The sequence below is a fragment of the Pezoporus wallicus genome, unplaced genomic scaffold (genome assembly GCF_028554395.1).
Source record: "Pezoporus wallicus isolate ANWC-B61680 ecotype Strahan unplaced genomic scaffold, APGP_CSIRO_Pwel_v1 contig_13480, whole genome shotgun sequence".
Lineage (NCBI taxonomy): Eukaryota > Metazoa > Chordata > Aves > Psittaciformes > Psittacidae > Pezoporus > Pezoporus wallicus.
The window spans coordinates 487,646-505,007 of record NW_026641917.1 but is presented as its reverse complement, the minus strand read 5'-3'; the positions used below and the strand labels follow the sequence as shown (position 1 = coordinate 505,007).

The 17,362-nt window shown below is 44.7% G+C and overlaps 1 protein-coding gene across 8 annotated transcripts in view; it reads left to right on the top strand.

Moving 5' to 3' along the window:
• The window catches only part of RNF220 (ring finger protein 220), a 224,270-nt gene that overhangs the window by 179,054 nt on the left and 27,854 nt on the right, over nt 1-17,362 (top strand). For 4 of the 8 annotated variants that reach the window (XM_057425910.1, XM_057425904.1, XM_057425908.1 and 1 more), the window contains 4 exons: nt 11,881-11,977; nt 12,955-13,041; nt 14,738-14,793; nt 16,542-16,623. In XM_057425910.1, the coding sequence (XP_057281893.1) occupies nt 11,881-11,977; nt 12,955-13,041; nt 14,738-14,793; nt 16,542-16,623 (322 nt within the window). The remainder of the gene's footprint in view (nt 1-11,880; nt 11,978-12,954; nt 13,042-14,737; nt 14,794-16,541; nt 16,624-17,362) is intronic. The other 4 variants (XM_057425911.1, XM_057425907.1, XM_057425909.1 and 1 more) reach the window with 1 other exon arrangement.

The following is a 17,362-nucleotide window of genomic DNA, read 5'->3' as shown; positions in this document are numbered from 1 at the left end:
CTTCTGTTCCTCTCCAGAATGGATGCACGTTACCCTCAGTGTTTACACTGTAAGGTTATCCTTTTAAAGAATTCCTGAGGGAAGTTCAAAAGGGTTTTTTTTCCCCTTTGAAAGATTCAGTGTCTCTTTTTGTGTGTATGTCTCTTACTTGAAAGAAGGGAAAGGGAGGGGGGAGTGAAAAAAAAAGTGCTTTATCTGAAAAGAATCACATCAGCTTCGCACTGATAGAAGCCGCTGTCATCTCTTAAACGGCTTAGCACAGTCAAAAGGCAAGAGGACTTAAAACAGTGTCTTACACAGGGATCGATGGGTGGAACACATAACTCGTAACTGCAGAAAAAAGGGGGGGGGGGGGGAGAGATAACAGTAATGATTGCATTGAGGGAAGCTTGAGGGAGGCTGGGTCTTTGTAACACAGCTTCAAAGGTGTCTGGACCGGTGCCTAAGCAAACGGTCCTGTGAAGTCGCTGCCTCTGTAGGTCTAGGGAAGGCGGGGGGGATGCTTGCACCCTTCTGTTTCTTAGCAGATGGGACAAAGATTAGTAAATGCCAGGTTAGCGGCTCCCTTCTGTTGCTTTGGATTTGAGGAGAGGATTTGGTCACTTGGTTTCTTGCCCTCCATTCTGGGCTTGTCCAGGAGAGGGGAAGAAGGCGAGAAGCGGATGGGGTGGGGGGACGGGATGTCAGTTTATCGATCGCACCTCAGTCAGGAGAGCTGCAGGCGCAGTGCTCTGAGCACGAGCGGCAGCGTGCTTAATGTGATTGAAAGGCAGTTAAAATGGCGGTGACCTTTTCAGGGGGAATTAGATTGCCTGCCAAGAGTGGTTAGAGGGAGTGATAACGCCAGCTTGAGGAAGCTGTCCAGTCTGCTTCAAAGGGAGAGAGACAGGGAAAGCAAGCTGGCAGCAAGTACCATTTAAAGCACGAGCCGCACGATCTGATAGAACAGAGATTGCTGTCCTCTTTAGATATGAAAGAATAGAAGAACTTCAGCTAAGTTCTCTCTACCCACCCTGTCCCCATCTTCTCCCCTCCAGCTCCCCCACCAAAAAGCCTTCCTCTGGGTGCACTAGCAAGCTGGTCACCACTGCTCTTGTGGGTCTCTCTTTCTTTCAGCAGATCAGTTTCATCAAAAGTAACACAGAAGAGAGAAAGACTTTGAAAATGTTAGAATGGTAAGCAGGGCATTTTCAGGGAAGGATGCTTTCTAAGAAAGATCAACATGACAGGATCTGTCTGATAGATTGTGATACTCTTGACGAAGGAGAAACACACAGGGATTACTTAACTCTGAAGTTTCTCTTTATTTCTCCATGCTGCCCTCCTCCCAAGCTGGCAGAGGGCTTGTATCTGTTCATTAATGTCTTACGAAGGGAAAAGAACAGCAAGACTTAGCAAATGCATAGAAGGACATAGTAAAGCCTCATAAGCTGTAACAAACCGCAGTTATACTTGGGTGCCCATCTGCATTGGCTCTCATGGCATGTACCATTAGGGCAGCTGCCTGGAAAGTGGGACTGTATTAGAATATCTAAAAGTTTGCAGTGGATGTCTGCATTCCCACTGTTGACTTTCTGTCTCTGCAGAATCAAGATGTTCTTCAGTTTGGGCAGCAAATGCTGTAGGCCAGCTTTTGTCCAGCATGGATTAGTTGTCCAAGGAAGAGCACTGGGGCAATAGCTGTAAGCTCTCACCATTTCTTCTCCTTCTAAGTACATGCAGCATTAGAAGCATGCTTTCAAGTGTGAGGTCCTGTCTTCAAAATCTCAGTAGATGCTTTCCAAGTCTCCTGCCTCAGCAGCAGTGGCTTTGCTTGTGCCTGGTAACTGCCTGGCAGAAAGCTCCAAATAGAGGAGGAAAACTCAGTTGCACTTCTCAGTGCAGTTCTGTGAGCATCAAACTCTACAAGAGAACTCCACAAACATCAGTGTTTGACACGTATGTGGAAACTGAAGTGTAGAGGCATCTTCTCTAATGCTATAAAGATACTAGCAAAGCTGGCAACACAGCTTTAAAGTTTTGCTCTAGAATGACCCCTAGCCAGCTGTGCCCTCTTTTTTAGATAATATATAAGGAGGTGTGTAGAAAAGCATCAGGAGGTAAGGAGACTTTCAATTTTTCCATGCCAGGAGGTTCAGGCTGCATTTAAGATCATACTAAGAGGCTGTAAATTGATCTACTCAAATTCAGCAAAAGTATTTAAGCTGAACAGTGTGACTTCTCCTAAGAGACTGTGTGGGATATAGAAGATGTCACTGGCATATTCAGGCTTTTTGGAAGAACGGTCTAGTAAATAGAATCATCCCTATTTCTGTATAGATGAGTCAGAATTCATTCATTTTACCCTGGCAGGCTGAAGCAAACTTCAGCTTGGATGCAAGAGTATAGGAAATCTTTGCCATAATGAAATTCTACTCTTCCTTCCACTTAGCAAGAGCTCAGTTCAGTGCCTTTCTTTGTCATGTTTCCAGTGTCAGCATCCCTTGTAGCTTAGTCTCTAAGGTGAATACATCTATACGTTTGAGCATCCTTCTTGGCTTTACAGCTTTTCCTTATTTGGGCTGCTACTTTCTGCTGGTCACTTCTACCTGCTCTAAGCTTTCAGGTGGGTGAGATGTATAAATTTCATGTTTCTCAAGTGCTTGTTCTGTGCCTTATACCCCTCTTTAGCAGGCTGCTGAGTCCCAGAGGACTTGTATGCCTTACCTCAGCCCTTGTGTATAATGGTGGTAATCCTGGGTAATCTCCCTGTGGCTGAAGGATGGTACTTTTTACTGGTCTGATGGAGTAGCCCAACCACTCCTTAATGTTTGCACCTCTCTCCTTTGAGAGCAAGTACTTGTCCATAAGGTAATACTTGACCTAAAATGCTAACACATCTGCTTACATAGTGTTAGATGCAATAATCAAATAGGCTATACTTGCATGTCTTCTGTGGTTTGTACCCACATACAGAATGTGAGAGATTCTGTGGCTAATAAAGATCTCTTGGGTACTGTACTATATATTAATTTCAGAAGTTGACTTTAGTGAGCAGGAAAACCAGATGAGAATAGCGTGTGATTTAAAAAGAAAGAGATTCAGAATTACTTTATACCTCACGTACAAAAGCCAGCAGGACCCACCATATAGATGGTGCTTGATATCCTGTGTGTTTAAAGTTCATATACTGCTTCAAGGAACAGCATTTTCTTCATTTTGGAGCACAAAGTAATCAATGGGACTTGGCAAAGCAAAAATCACTGTAGTTGCAAACAAAAAAAGCATTTTGTTTATTGCCTTTAAAAGTCCTGATTGTTGGTAGAACATTTTCCTTAACTTGAACACATGTAAAAATGTAAGAACCTAATTTTTGTGCTCAGACTGCCAGAATGCATTAGCTGAAGGGAGCACAGTCAACTAAACCTTGCTGTTTGATTTATGTAATTCTGACAGCCACTCTAAGTAGGGAAAGTTTTTCTGCTGGAGGAAGGGGAATTCTCTCCACTTGGCAGTATTATGTATCATAACTTGAGTTAGGAAAAGGGATGTGTGTCACCCAGGAGCAGGGCAAGGAGGTAAAATAAAGCAAGCAAACAGAAAGTGTAGTTGTAACACCTCGGAAATTGGCAGGGGGAGTAAGGGAGCAGGAACAGCACCTGAAACTATTCAGTTTTTTGAAACTGAATACCAAGTTGGCAGCATCCGTTTGAACTTCTCGGGTCTTAGGCATTCAGCATAAGATCTTCCATTCCCATCTGCTGCATTTGCTTGCCTGCTCTCTGCAGTCCATTTTTCTAGTGGTGTGTCTGCTCTGGTTTTGAGAATCTCAGGCTTTAAGAAGTCATTTGATAATTATTTGTTTCCCCCGGCATATCTGCAGTTTTACTACAACTGAAACCTACTTCTTGGACACTCAGGTCAAACTTCAGCCTTAAGCACACAATAGTTGATTGACGTGATTTTAATAGCATTTTAGAATACAGTTGTTAAGTCAGGGGCAGGGAGATTTTTCTAAAGGAAAAAGGGAGCGTGGGTCTCAATGGCTCTAAACAGCTCCTGTCTCCACATGTCGTCTCTTACACTCGGCGGTGAAACGCATTATCGAGTAGTGCCCGGAAAGTGGCTAACTGCGTTTGACACACGCCAACTCCCTGCCTCCACACTGGATAATTGCATTGTCAACTGTTCAGCAAAGTGGCAGGTGACACTGCAGCCGGATTGATTGTCCTAGTATGGAGGCTCCCAAGACTGTCAGCCACCCAATCGATAGAGTTTACACAAGACACCATGACTGCATCTGTAACTAATTTCAGTTTGAACCTCACAAGATGCGCTGTCCCTGTTTCCTGGCGTCTCTTCTTCTTTGCTTGCATCTTCTCCCAGGATGAAGAAGTTGCTTTTCCGCTGAAAGCCCAGGTTTATTTCTCATTTTGGAGCTGGAAGTGAAGAAATCAATGGTGTGTTTTGTGGTTTCAGAGTTGAGGGCATTACAGCACATGGCTAACTAGCAGCTCCAGTTTTGCAATCAATAGGCTGATCAATTGATTAAATTAGCACTGATTTTTCTTTCTTCTTTCCAACCTAGAAAAGAATTAGTTTGGGGGGAAAAGCGCATGGGTTTGGCCTGTGAAATTTAGCCCTTGTTTTTTCCAGTCCTTGGCTGCCTCTCCCTCACGAATACAATCTCTGTGCTCATCATTATTTAAAGCAAACTGCATCGAGCCCCACCGCAGGCAGTAGCCCACTGTAAGCCAGGGTGTCACTTTCAGCTGTTCACCAGCCCTGCTGCTTCATGCTCCGCTGCCTTAGAAAAGTCATCCTCCAAGCTCTGCTGTGCTGCTTTATTATTGGCAAAGTTGCGACATTCCTGTGATCCCTGTCAGTGGTGCTTATTGATCCAGTGATGTGAATCTGCTTAGTGATTCAAGATTACTTTAATTCTCCCTCTTCCTTTTTTGTTTGTTTCCACCCTCTCCCCAGGGGAACAAAAGCTTTCAGATCCACCTTTCCCTGGCTGTGGAAAAGGAGCTGTAGCTGCAAAGACCGTGGCTGTTGCTGTTGCTTTTGTACTCTAGCACTGGGTTTTGAAGAGCAGCCTTTGAGATAGAAGTGAGACTGTTCTCACCTTAGTGCATCACACTAGCGTGAAGCTCTAGGAGGCAGCCATGCATGAATGGCCACACCAGATCAGACCTTTGGTCTGAGTGCGTTTTCCCCTCTAGCCACAGTCTGTACCTGATGGATTATGGAGAGGCATTAAAGAAATCTCTGGAATACTCCATGGTGCTGTGAAGGGTGGGGAAGCCTCTTCCCCAAGCCCTGCAGCAGCTGGCTCTTACCCTGTACAACAGAGCTGGCCTGCCCTTTGTTCAGCATACTGCTGCAAAATGATGTTAATGGTCATAAAATTATATGGCCCCTTTCCTTAAAGGCAGCTGTTCCTCTGATCTGTTAGCAGAGATCACTGTAAGCATCCAAGACACTGGTAAGCAATCAGATCTCTGGCAGCCTCTTTGTGCCTCTGTGGGAGCTAATAGATGCATCAGATGGGTGCATCTGCTCTTCCCGGTGTACGCTGTAATGGCACAGTTGGGTCTCGGTTTTCCAGGTAAGTCACTGTTTTGCTTGAAAAGGTTCTGGCTCAAGAGAAATAAAACTGTTCCCTGTAAGCAGCTTTTGATAGCCTCTGAATGTCATTTTTCTTGCAACAGGCTAGGAAAGTCACCAGAAGAACTATTCTATCCCTGTTTGTGCTAGGAAAACAAACGGGGGAACAATTTCACTGTCCCAAAAATAATGGCTGAGGTTGTGTTATAGATCTGTAGCAAGACTCCTGTTCAGCGTGGCATCATCTCTGCTTTCCGCTTGTTTTCAAGAATCCCTAATGGCTTTCCCTTTCTTCCCAAAAGCCTTTTAAAATGAAACAGCATCCGTGCCGCCTTGTCTTCTTAGCACTAGTTGGGGATACTTCAGCAGCTGATGAAATAAACCCAGTTTAGAGCCGTTCTTGGGAAGTGTGTGAGGCCTGGCCGTGTGTCTGCATAAACTACTTTTATTGCCTTCGTTGTTTTTACTCTCCAAGAAGCCAACGAGTGACATTTTGTTAAGAAAATAGAGTGAACGTGCTGGAAAGGGAGGTTGTGCAGGAGGGGGTCACTGCAAGGAGTGTAATTAGCAAAGGCTGCAGTGCTGGAGATTTATGGGAGGCTTTTTTCTTCTTTCCTGAACATGTGTAAATTACCTGCAAGCAGAACGAATGCCCCTTCCCAGCCAAAACAGGCCCCAGCAGAGCTGCATGCCCCCAAAATGGATTTGGATTTAGACCCACTTACAGAATTTACACAAAATTCTGAGTTTCCAGAATTATTTCCAGTATAGATTTGACACTCCCCCAATTCCTTGGGAGCCAAACAGGAGAAACACTAATTATGCAGATGAATTTGTTCCTCTGCGTGAGCAGCAGCTAGTAGCTGCTTCATAACAATGGTGCAAATAATAACACTAGCATCTTTGTTTTGTTCCTTGTTCTTGTTTGAAGTGACAGTCAAATGTCTACTGAAGAGTTTGCCTCCAGACCTGATTTATCGACCCAGGAATGAGTTGAGGATCAGAGGTGGGGCACAGCCTTCCTACCTGTGCTGATGAAATGTGCCTATGGCCTTTTGAGTCTGCACTGGTGTGGTTGTCTCACTTTTCAAGTCCCGAGGCTGCTAGTCTCCCTGTGAGCTCATGTCTGCACAGGAGCCAGCAGTGCTGCCAACACCTGAAGCAGCATATGTTGTCACTTTGACCATCTGCCACTGCATGTGATGGGGGAAACAAGGGACTTGAATGTGAGGCCCTTTTATCTGTTCTGTGAATCTGCTTATATATAACGTTAATGACTCTCGATCTTAGCTTGAGCCACCATTCACTTGAGAGGTGTTGAATTGGCCAGTCATCAGGGGGACTGCACAAAGGAAGAGAGTTTTGAGAAGCAGAGCAGAGGTCAAAGAGGATGTTTAGGCACAGGGGATGGCTTAGGAAAAAGAAAAGTGCTGTGACAACCTAGGGGGAATAAAGTGATTCCTGATGAGATTTATCTCCAGCCATTATTAATAGAAAGTGGGAAGTGTTTTCCAGTCTCCTACAAGCTCAGCCAATTGCTGTAGTGCCTGCAGCCTGACAGTGGTGAAAAGGCATGTGAATTTTTCCTGCTCTTCAGACCTCTTGAGTCAGTATTTCAGAATCACTGTTGCTTGTGTAGAGTACCTAAATTTTTCAGAAACTACCTTGAACTGGTGCTCAGACAGACTGCTCCAAGGCCAGCCCAAGCAAAGCTGTGTACACAGTGCTGGAGGGTGGCTGGGCGCTCTAGGTAAGTGATCTTGATAGGTACATTCTGATTGATGGGTGAGTTTGTCTCCCAAACTGTCACAGGGTTTATAGAGGTGCCACTCAATACCGGTGTTGGAATTGCTTGTCAGAGCACCTGGCTACAAGAGCAATGGGGATTGGAGACAGAGCTGTAACTTTGTTTTTTCTCTGCTTAATGGCCCCAGCATCTGACCTGCCTGCTCACTCCTGTTTGTCTGGACCTTAAGGAGGCAGCTGGGATTAAGACTGTCAGAGGATTGTGCTGCTTTAGCGTCAGGAGGCTAATTGTATCGGGGCTGGCAGTGTATGACAAGTGGTTGCTTCCTAACAAATGCACAGCAAGAGCAAAGATTTCTTCAACAAGGAAAGGGAAAGATACAGGAGAGCCTGCATTTTGGTGTATTCTTTTTTTCATCTGAAAGCAGTGTTTTCACATTCACATGTGGAATTACATTCCTCAGGCCTTAGGTGACATCTCTCCTTGTAAGAGTTGCAGCTGTTTCTGTGAAATAACAGTCTCCTGTAAATTCCTAGGTCAAACACACAACATTCAGTTGTCGGATTTCAGTTTATTAACACGTTGGGATAAAGTTCTGGTCCCGAGCGTTGACCTCTGGATAGTAGCAGTGGCTTCAGAGGTCCACTCTAGGCAGCATTGCTGATGGCTCGGAATTATTGCATGACCTTCAGAAGCTGAGCCTTGCTGGAGGAACCCTTCTCTGTTCCCAGTACACACTATTGAATTGCAGATCACTCAAGTGTAATGGTAGGGGGTCTTCTGGAAGCTCCCATTCTCCTCTGGTAGGTCCAAAACAATGCTATTGCAGAGGCAATTTTATTCTGCTCGACATCCTCTGCAATCCATCTCGCATTTTCCTTGCTCCTGGATGGCAGCATACACTACTGGCAGGAGCTGGAAGTTGTGAGCCCTCTTTACACTTGGGCTGAGTTAGTGAGAAGCAGGTGTGATCCTGTCAGGCCTTCCTTGCATTTAGTGGTCCTCTTAATCCATTTATAACAGCACTTTTCCAGAAATCTGGTTTGAATGAGCCTGAGATAAATGAATAATGTCAAGCAGTTCAGACGTCAAATATTTGAACAGCTGCCTGGGTGTTTTCACTGGCTTTGTGCATGGAGGCATCCCAAGAAGTTAGACAAGGAGGGTCAGGTCGAAATTGTGGCACTAAACCCCAGGCCACTGGAACTGGCCTCAAAATCCATCCCTCGGCCCTGCTGCAGATGAAGGGGCATTAGGATGCCAGTGGCAGGCCATTCACTCTGCAGGTGATGCTGGACTGAGCTTTGCATCCTCTTTGCTGTTCTCTTGTGTGCAGGGGCAGTACTGCGATTCATGGACCTTTTGATTCACATCAGAAACATATTTTGTGGAGGGTTTTTTCCCCTTTTTTTTGTAAAGCAGCCTCTGAAGTCCTAAAACTGATAGCCCCACTTATATTCAAAGTCTTTTCTGGGTTTGCAGAGGTTCCTTTGGTCAGCAGTTAGCATACACTTTCTGAATCACTTTGTTTTTACCATGTTGCAGTGGACTGCACTTGGTCATGTTAAGAAGAAATCCATATTTGGCAAAAATCTAAGAGTTGGATCATCTTATTGTGGTTTCCTTTAGCTGCTGGCCTGGGAGTCCGCATTTGATCAGGAAAGAAAATGTACCCTTCTCCTGTCCCTCATCTTAACCTATGAACTTCTCTGCTACACCTCCTTTATGACTGAAATGCTCTTTCAGGTCATCCCAGTTGTATCTGTCACTGTAACACATAACTGCCTAAACCCATCGCTGTGCACTCCCTGTGTAGAGAGGAGAGGATTCTGTGGCAATGCAGTGATTCCCATTAGAGACTTAGATTCAGCAAAAGCTCTGGAATATTTTCCTTTCAGACTTAAAAGGGATTTTCTTAAGTACAAAGGTTTTGAGAGCAAGGACACCAGGATTCTGAATTCAACATACTTCAATATTTGTAAACTGTATCACAGTAAGCAGATCTTCTCTTCTTAAGCTCTAACCATAAACCACTAGTTGGCTTGAGTCATTTGGAAACAAAATTGATGGAAAGGTGCATATTTGATGTATGCTTGGCATCCTTGCAGATGGAGAGACATGGGGAGCAGTCCCACTTACACTCATTCTTTTGGACACCTTCACTCTCCTCAAGGCACTTGTTCCAAGTATTCATTGTCTGGCTAAGGTTCAGATCACCTCTGGGACTGGCCAAGTCACAGCTCCAGCTTTGCATGATTTGTGTTTCCTGCAGTTACAAGAAAAATGAAGACCTGTGTGTCCAAAGTTTATGGCCTTTGAGAAGTGATGGGCTAAAGTAATGCCAGGTGCAGGGGATGGTGTTACTGAAGGTTAAATGCCATGCCTGTAAATTACCACGCCATCACCCACTGTGACTTGAGGCAGCTTTGAAAGACTATCCAGCTTCTTTGACAGGTCTCTCTTGCTCCTCTAAATCTTCTCCCAAGCATTGTGATGAACTGAAGGAGTCAAGATTTACTAGATAAGCCATTGCAGCTCATGACATGTGTTGGCTGGCAGCATGCAGCCAGTATGTGAAGTGCTTTATTAAGGGGCCTGCTAGGTGACAGCTGCCCCAGTGACACCCCAGAGCTGACCTACAAGTGTGGCTCCTGCAGTACCTGGCACAGATGGTGGATGCTGCATTGTCAATGCTCATCGTGTTACCTCTGCTCAAGATTAAGGCTGGCAATTACTTTGAAGTAAAAGGTAGTTTATGCTTCTAGGGAAAGGTTAGTCTTAAAATCATTGCCATGCTACGGTTATCACTCGTTAAGGGCCTTCTTTATATTCAGGGAAGAGAAATATCAAATCCATATAAACAAATTTTATTGGGGGCTTAATGAATCAGTGAGAGCATCCGTTCCTGGAGAGTGACAGTAAAGAACTGTGCCTGCATGGTGTCCTTGGAAATGAGACCTTCGCCTTGCCCTGCTCTCTGCACAGATGTAGGCTGTTAGATATATCGCTCACTATTCTGGGCTAGGAAAGTGCAAGTTTACAGCTGGCAGCACAAGCTTATGTAAGTCTGTTGTTGAGAGCCCAGTGGGATGAACAGACTTCGACATCTGTAGCACTAAAAGAGCTATCCTAATGCTTGGGAATGTCCTCATTCTTTGGATATGCATCTTATATTCAGTGCTTCTAGATTAATTTTAGCCTGTTGTGTCCATTCAGAACCACATTCGAAGTGCAGAAATGTAACCCCTGTGGGGAATATGTGCAAAGCCAGGACTACATCTACCTGTCTGCAGGTGAGATGTGCTCCTGGTCTAGTCACAGACGTAGGTAAGTTACCAGCCATCTGGATGTGCCAGGTCCTTCAGGCTCCACCAGCTACCTGCTGTGAGCCAGGTGTCCAGGTCTGCTGCCTGGACAGTGGGGTGCTAAGTGAAGGAAGGTACTGGAGGCAGCCGGAGTGAGCAAATTTCTGCCTGCTTAGCTTCTATCCCCAAACAGCTTAGATCTGCTGCAGAATAGAACACAAATGAGGACCTTACACCACCCTAGGTTTCAGGAGATGTTTAATTTCCAGTCTCATGGGAGAGAGCATATCCAGTATTAGATCTCATAAAGAGAGATCTAAAGAGTAAAAGAGTAAATTAGTTTCCCTTCTATTAATAAACCTAAGGCAGTAAATACCATGCGAAGGTTCATCTTTGTCAGTGTTTGCACACCAATTCAAGAAAAAGAAGCCTGGTTACTATCAGCAGTAAAACAGACTACAAAATGCTTGAGAACCAAAGTAAATGTGTAAGGTTTTAGAAACTGGCAAGTGTTAAACAGTTCAGTCTCGGATGGAACTGTTAAAGCTTTAGTTGGGACTGGTCTTGTGCCTGATCCACCTATGTTGGAAGTGCAGGACTCTTTTTGACTTGCACTGGAATTTACTCACTGAAGTACTTGTAAGGAGCTGTTGGTGACTGTGGAGGCTTTCTGGGTTTTATTTTATTTCTTCCCCTCTCCTAGAAACAGGTTTCCCATTCTTATATGTTTTTGTATTGTAAAAATCTAAGCCATGATTAAATGCATTTAAAAAATAAAATGGCGTTTCTGATTGTATTTTAGTCTCTGCTTGCCCTTTGCAGCTGAGTTAAGGACTAATTCCAGCGGTCCCTATGGCCTTCTCTTACCTGTTAGTTATGCAGTTTTTGTATTAACCACTTCTCTGAAAAACCAGTCTTCCCTATTTTGCTTCTGGTTTTTTCTGCCTTTGAGAGAGCCTGCCAGTGCCATCAGCTTTAAAGTAACTCGTGGAGAGCAAAAATGTCAGTGTTGAGGGGCATTTTAGAGCATAAAATACATGAAGTTAGAGCATTTCTGTGAGTGCTTTCTCTGCAGTCTCCTAAAGATTGTTCTTTTGCAGCCTTTGGAGATGATACCTTTTGTGAGGCTGTTAAGAGTAAGGACAGCCTGCAGACTGGTGCTGTTGCACCATGCTTAGGAGATCTTGTACGCTTCATCTCTAATTCAAATGCTCATCCATGTGGTTTATTTTCTTCCAGGTTCTGGGTTTATCATGTGCAGTGGCAAGGAGAATCCAGACAGCGACGCTGACTTGGATGTGGATGGAGACGACACACTTGAATACGGGAAAGCACAGTATCGTTTTTGAAAGGCTCTTACTGAGAGGGAATTTAGAGATGCATCTTCAGCTAGCTTTCCTACAGCACGTCCTGGGTATTGGTGGATAGTCTGTGTCCAGCCCTACTGGAAATGACACAGCCTTCTCCAGTTACCATGTTATTTGAAAGAGGAGGAATTCTCAGTTACCCCCTTTGAGACCTTTCTGTTGATGCAGTGCTACTTCAGACCTGGTTGGAGAGGTCTGTAGGAGATATTATAGGAGATCAGAGTTAGTGATCTATCTTCCTGGTTTATAAGCAAACCAGGAAGATAGATCAGCAAATCCATGTTTCTTCCACGTAGTACTTTTTCCTGCTTCATGGGTAGGCATTGAGTTTATTTTCCACAAGATAATCCTTTGTTTTCAGGAGTTTTGTGCGGTAAACATCTCAAGCACTATTCACCTGCCACTCCTTTCATTAGATATGGACAATCATTAAGGGCAGTTATGGGGAGCTTCTCTGTCTGGGAGCCAAGCTTTTCAGACACAGTTCTCCTCCATCAAGGAGGCATTCATGCAAGGGTATTAGGTAGACATTGACTTAGCTGTGATGAGGGGGAGTGTATAGCTATAGAATTAGACCGTATTGAAATCTGTACCGGCCTTTAAGACTGAAGCCCCAACTCTTAGCTGGTAAAAGATCTCTGTACCTCAAACAGAAATAGTGGAATTGTGCAAGGTAGGCTTGCAGAGGTTGAGGAACTGGTTTTCCCCTTCTAGAAAGCTGTGGCATCATGTCGCTGTCAAAAGACTTTTCTGTTTCTTTCCACCTAAACCAGACTTTAATCAGGAATTTAAAAGCAAGCCCCTCCATGAATACCAGCCCCTCTTCTTTTGAGGTGTTTCCAGTTGGAATGAATTTGTTCTGTATCCCAGATAGTGTCCTAACCATCTCAAAAGCCTTTCCACTATCTCCAGCAAGACTGCATGCTCCTTAATCCCTTGTGTTCAGGTACACAGAGGCAGACGTTATCCCTTGCACTGGGGAAGAGCCAGGTGAAGCCAAAGAGAGGGAAGCGCTCCGAGGTGCTGTTTTAAAGTAAGTACTGTACCTTTCTTAATTTGCTTTTATTACTTTTGGGGGAATCTCAATTTATTCAACCACTCGAGTGCAAGGATCGCAACAAGAGAGACTTAGATGAAGCATAGTGTGATGGGTGGGTCTCCATTCTGCCCATGCAACTTTATAAAGCCTCTGTGTACACTCTCCCTCCCTTAACCACCCTGCTTCCCAGCCAGTGCCATCTCCTCCTCAAGAGGGCTGGACAGAAGGTGAATTCTGGCGATGGAGAAACTGTGTTGTACTAATACTTTATGCATCAACTTGCTTCACGATGAAGTGTGGCTTCTTAGTAGTATAATGTGATGCTGGCTGAATCATGTTTAGCACATTTGGAGTCTGGCACCCAGGGTATGATTTCATTACATCATATTGTATGTTGTGAGGCATGCAGACTAGTCCTTCTGCGTTTGATTCTGGTGTTGGGGCAGGATGTGTCCTCTGCCCACATACATATGTGGAGAATGTAGGCAGCCAGTATTCTGGGTGCCTGGGGCGGCTTTCAGGCAAATAAAATGAGTCTTAACACGGAGCTAGGATTGCTTTCTAAGCCCTCTGCCCTGCATAAAACAGGGCTTAAATTATCCCTCTGTCTCTTTCACGGGGTGATCTTGTGAGGTCAAGGTTGAAGTGATTGATAGAGCAGTGAAATGAAGTTTTCTTACTGCTTAGCCTGTCACAAACACTAGTTCAAAATTAGGTTCCACTCCATAGAAAAGTGGCATTTGCCACACTGGATCCAAACCACTGGTCTGTTGTATACTTTGCTAACCATGCTGGTCCATAGACAGGGCCTCAAAGATGCTGGAACTCTTTCACAGCCAGGACAGTGGTACTGTAGCAGGAGGATATCTGGGTATCCCTTGTGAGTGACTGTGGACGCATAGTGCTTGGTGAGACAGCTGAGGTCCTGAGGCCAAGAGACCAAGTTCCTTCATGTGGCTTGCACCTAATACATTGCTTCACTGTTTGGGCAGTGTCCTTGCACGTCTCCTGGATGAGCTTGTCTGCCCATCTCTAAAACAGGAGAGGTGATGCTGCTTGTAAAAGCACTTTGAAATTGCCAGGGTTTTGTAGAAACACAGTAGGGTAGCTGATGCTATGGAGCATGAGCCTGTGTTACCTTTTGAGTGCAACTGTCCTAGCACATAGAGCCAAAATGTTATACAGCCACAGGTGTGCAGCCTGCTCAGAAGATTCCTTTCTCTCACAGTCTCTTGCTGGCTTGCAAGTGAATAGACAGGGTTTTGAGTTGTCTGCACTTCAGCGCTGCTGTTCTTCAGATGGGAAGATGGAAAAGATGGGGCTTATGAAGGTGTAAAGTTATTCTTAAAGGGAGAAGCTATTGCAGCACTGAGGATTTCTGTTCACAAGTAGGGTTTTCAGAGTAAGGTTTTCATCTTTGAAATTGTGTATTCAAAAACGAGCCTTAGGTCACAGATGCTCTCTGAATCCCAGGCCTTCAGTTAACATCACTATCCCCATGTGATTCAGCAGAGGTCGCAGAATGTGGATTAGCACAAAAACACCTGGAGCAGACAACTGCTCACATTTTGAAGCCTAGACTGATGGATAGAAGTATTGAGAGAGAACTGCTGGGTGGAAGGGGTAGCTTTTCCTGAGCAGCAGAACTTTCCATGTCCAACCTTTAACATTCTGCCCTTTTCTCTTTCAGTGGTGGCACACCCAGTACCCGAATAACACCGGAGTTTTCTAAATGGGCCAGCGATGGTGAGTGTTGAACTTATGAAATATTAATGTGTGTGCTGCAAGAGGGCAGGTAGATACTCCGTATCTTCCAATTGCCAATAATTAGGCAAACCATAGTTACATATACTTTAGCACAGTAGCAACAGATATGTATGCACGTACAATCACACGGTCTTTGTGAAGCTTTACCACACAATCAGCTGGAGTCAACGACAGCTGAAGGAGTTCCCAAAAATGCAACCTTAACTGATACAGTGATAAGAGATAGGGGTTGGATTGACTTGCTGTCGTGTCACTAAAAGACAAACTGCTGTATCACAGAGAGGGCCATCAGAGCTCGACTGTGTGATGGCAGAGTTCAGCTGCTGGGCAGTTAAACTACACAGGCACCAGCTGTTTAGGTCTTTTTCAACAACTTTTTTACCATCCTTGCTTCTTTAAAAGGGTGTGCTGGGGACTTGTATCATGATCTGTTGGGTAGGTCTTGTCCTTGCCTGCCTCTGTAGGGAAAGAAAAGCCTGCAGCTCTGAAGCCTCCACCTTTGAAGTGGGACCTCTAGAATCTGTCCTACTTGATGACCTGTTGTTGAGACTCCAGCGCGAACGAGTGAATGTGACATTGTACCTATGCATGCATTATTTGAGAGCTCATAGCATTAAGGGTACAAGGGTGTTAAACCCATTGGACTGCTGTGTTTTTTTATTTAATGCCTGTAGCACTGGAAGTGTAAGCAGCAGCCTAGTGGAAATATGAGAATGATAAAACCTGGCACTTTCCAGCTGTAGATGCCAAATCCATTTCCAGAGCTGGGCAGTGCTACTCCAGCTCCCTTAGGAAGGGAACTGAAGCTCGGCGACCTGAAGAGACTTGTCCCAGTGATTTTGTTCACTGTTCTTTTACTGTAATGCTTTGGGCATTTGATTCCCAGCCTTGAAAGTACCTACAAGACATAATTGCTTGTCAGTGGGAGGGGGGTGGGTAGAGCCAGTTTGCCAAAGGCATGATGATGAAATGGAAGAACATAGGATATCTATCGCAGGCATTTTCTTCTGTGGGATAGGCAATCTCATTTATTTTCTGTGATGTAGGAACAGTTGCCTTTAGGTGTGTTCAGCTTCAGTAACTACAGCCACAGAGGTGATGAGGAAGGAGCCCTAATGACATTTGCTATAAGCTGTTTTCTTCATACCTTTTACTCAAAGCCACTGTACTGAACCTACAGCTCAGGGGCTCACCCTAGGACAGTTCACCTGGCTCATCTCCAGCTGGTATCTCACACCTCCTCCAGTGCTGGGAGGAGCCATAGGATTGCAAGTACTAGGAGACCTGTGAGCAGACTCTTCTGTCATACTGGTTACCTGGCATATATTGTCAATGTCTGAGGGGTCTCAGAAAAAGGGAGAAGCTGAGAGCAGGGGTTTTGCTCCAGAACCAACTTTTAAGAAGTACGCTTTGGCGTGGCAGCCACATCAGATCATTCTGAATTAAATCCTGGCTTGAACAAGTGCTACATCTGTGAGGGTCAGAAAGTACGAAGTGGGGAGACCGTTGGAATTGTATTTTCAGCCCTGAATCATAGAAGCGTGCTTTCCAAAGAGAGGGCCTCCCTCCCAGACAGGGACACGTAGCATCAGTCTCTCCTCTCTCTTTCCAAGAATCAGCATGAAAGTAACTCATAGGGATCCTCTGCTTCTGAAGCTGTAACTCACTCAGACTGTTTCATTGCAAGGATCAAATGCCCTCTTACTAATTTGTCTGTTCTTCCCCAGCAGAAATGCCCTCAACGAGTAATGGCGAAAGCAGTAAACAGGAGACCATGCAGAAGACCTGTAAGAACAGTGACATTGAAAAGTGAGTGTAAAGTGGATAGCTTTCATTTTTCTTTTTTTAAAAAACCATAGCGTCTCACCTGGTGTTCCCAGAAGCAATGCTACTCTGAGGGTAGGCATGTTTGAAGCTTTTAGCACTGAGAAAAGAAGTTGTGCTCCAATGTGAAGCCTGGACTTGGAGCTGTTGGTGTCCTGACTTGCTGTTGCTGTGTCCACAGAGGGCCTGCGGGGCAGTTCTTCCCCAGATAACCTGCATGGGCAGGTACCCAATCACAAGGAATTGAGCAGAACTTCCAAATGGCTTCTTCACTGCAAATTGCCTTCTTTTAAATCATGTAAATAGATATATCCATGTTTTCCACCATATTTTAGTTACAGTGTGTTTTCAAATATGTTGAGTGATGCATAACAGCCTAGACTAGAGCTGGGACTTTGAACAGGAGGTGAAGATTCAAACCCACTTTAACATGGCCAAAGCAAATGGCTTGTCAAGCTGTACTTATTTTTTTATTGTTCTTACTCTCTTTGCAAGATTTCTGCTATAAATGTATCATGGGATCCTGCTTTTACCGGAGAAGTTACCTTATCTTTCCATCTTGGGTTTTGAGAGCATTCCTTCACATGGTCTCTATTCTGTTTTCTCTGTGGTACTTGCATTTTTCACGCTCCTTCTCTCCAGCAAAAGGGAATCCCAGCAGCCCTGTAACTTGACAGAAGCATCACTGAGATAATTTCTTTTCATTTAGGATCCAGATTTCATC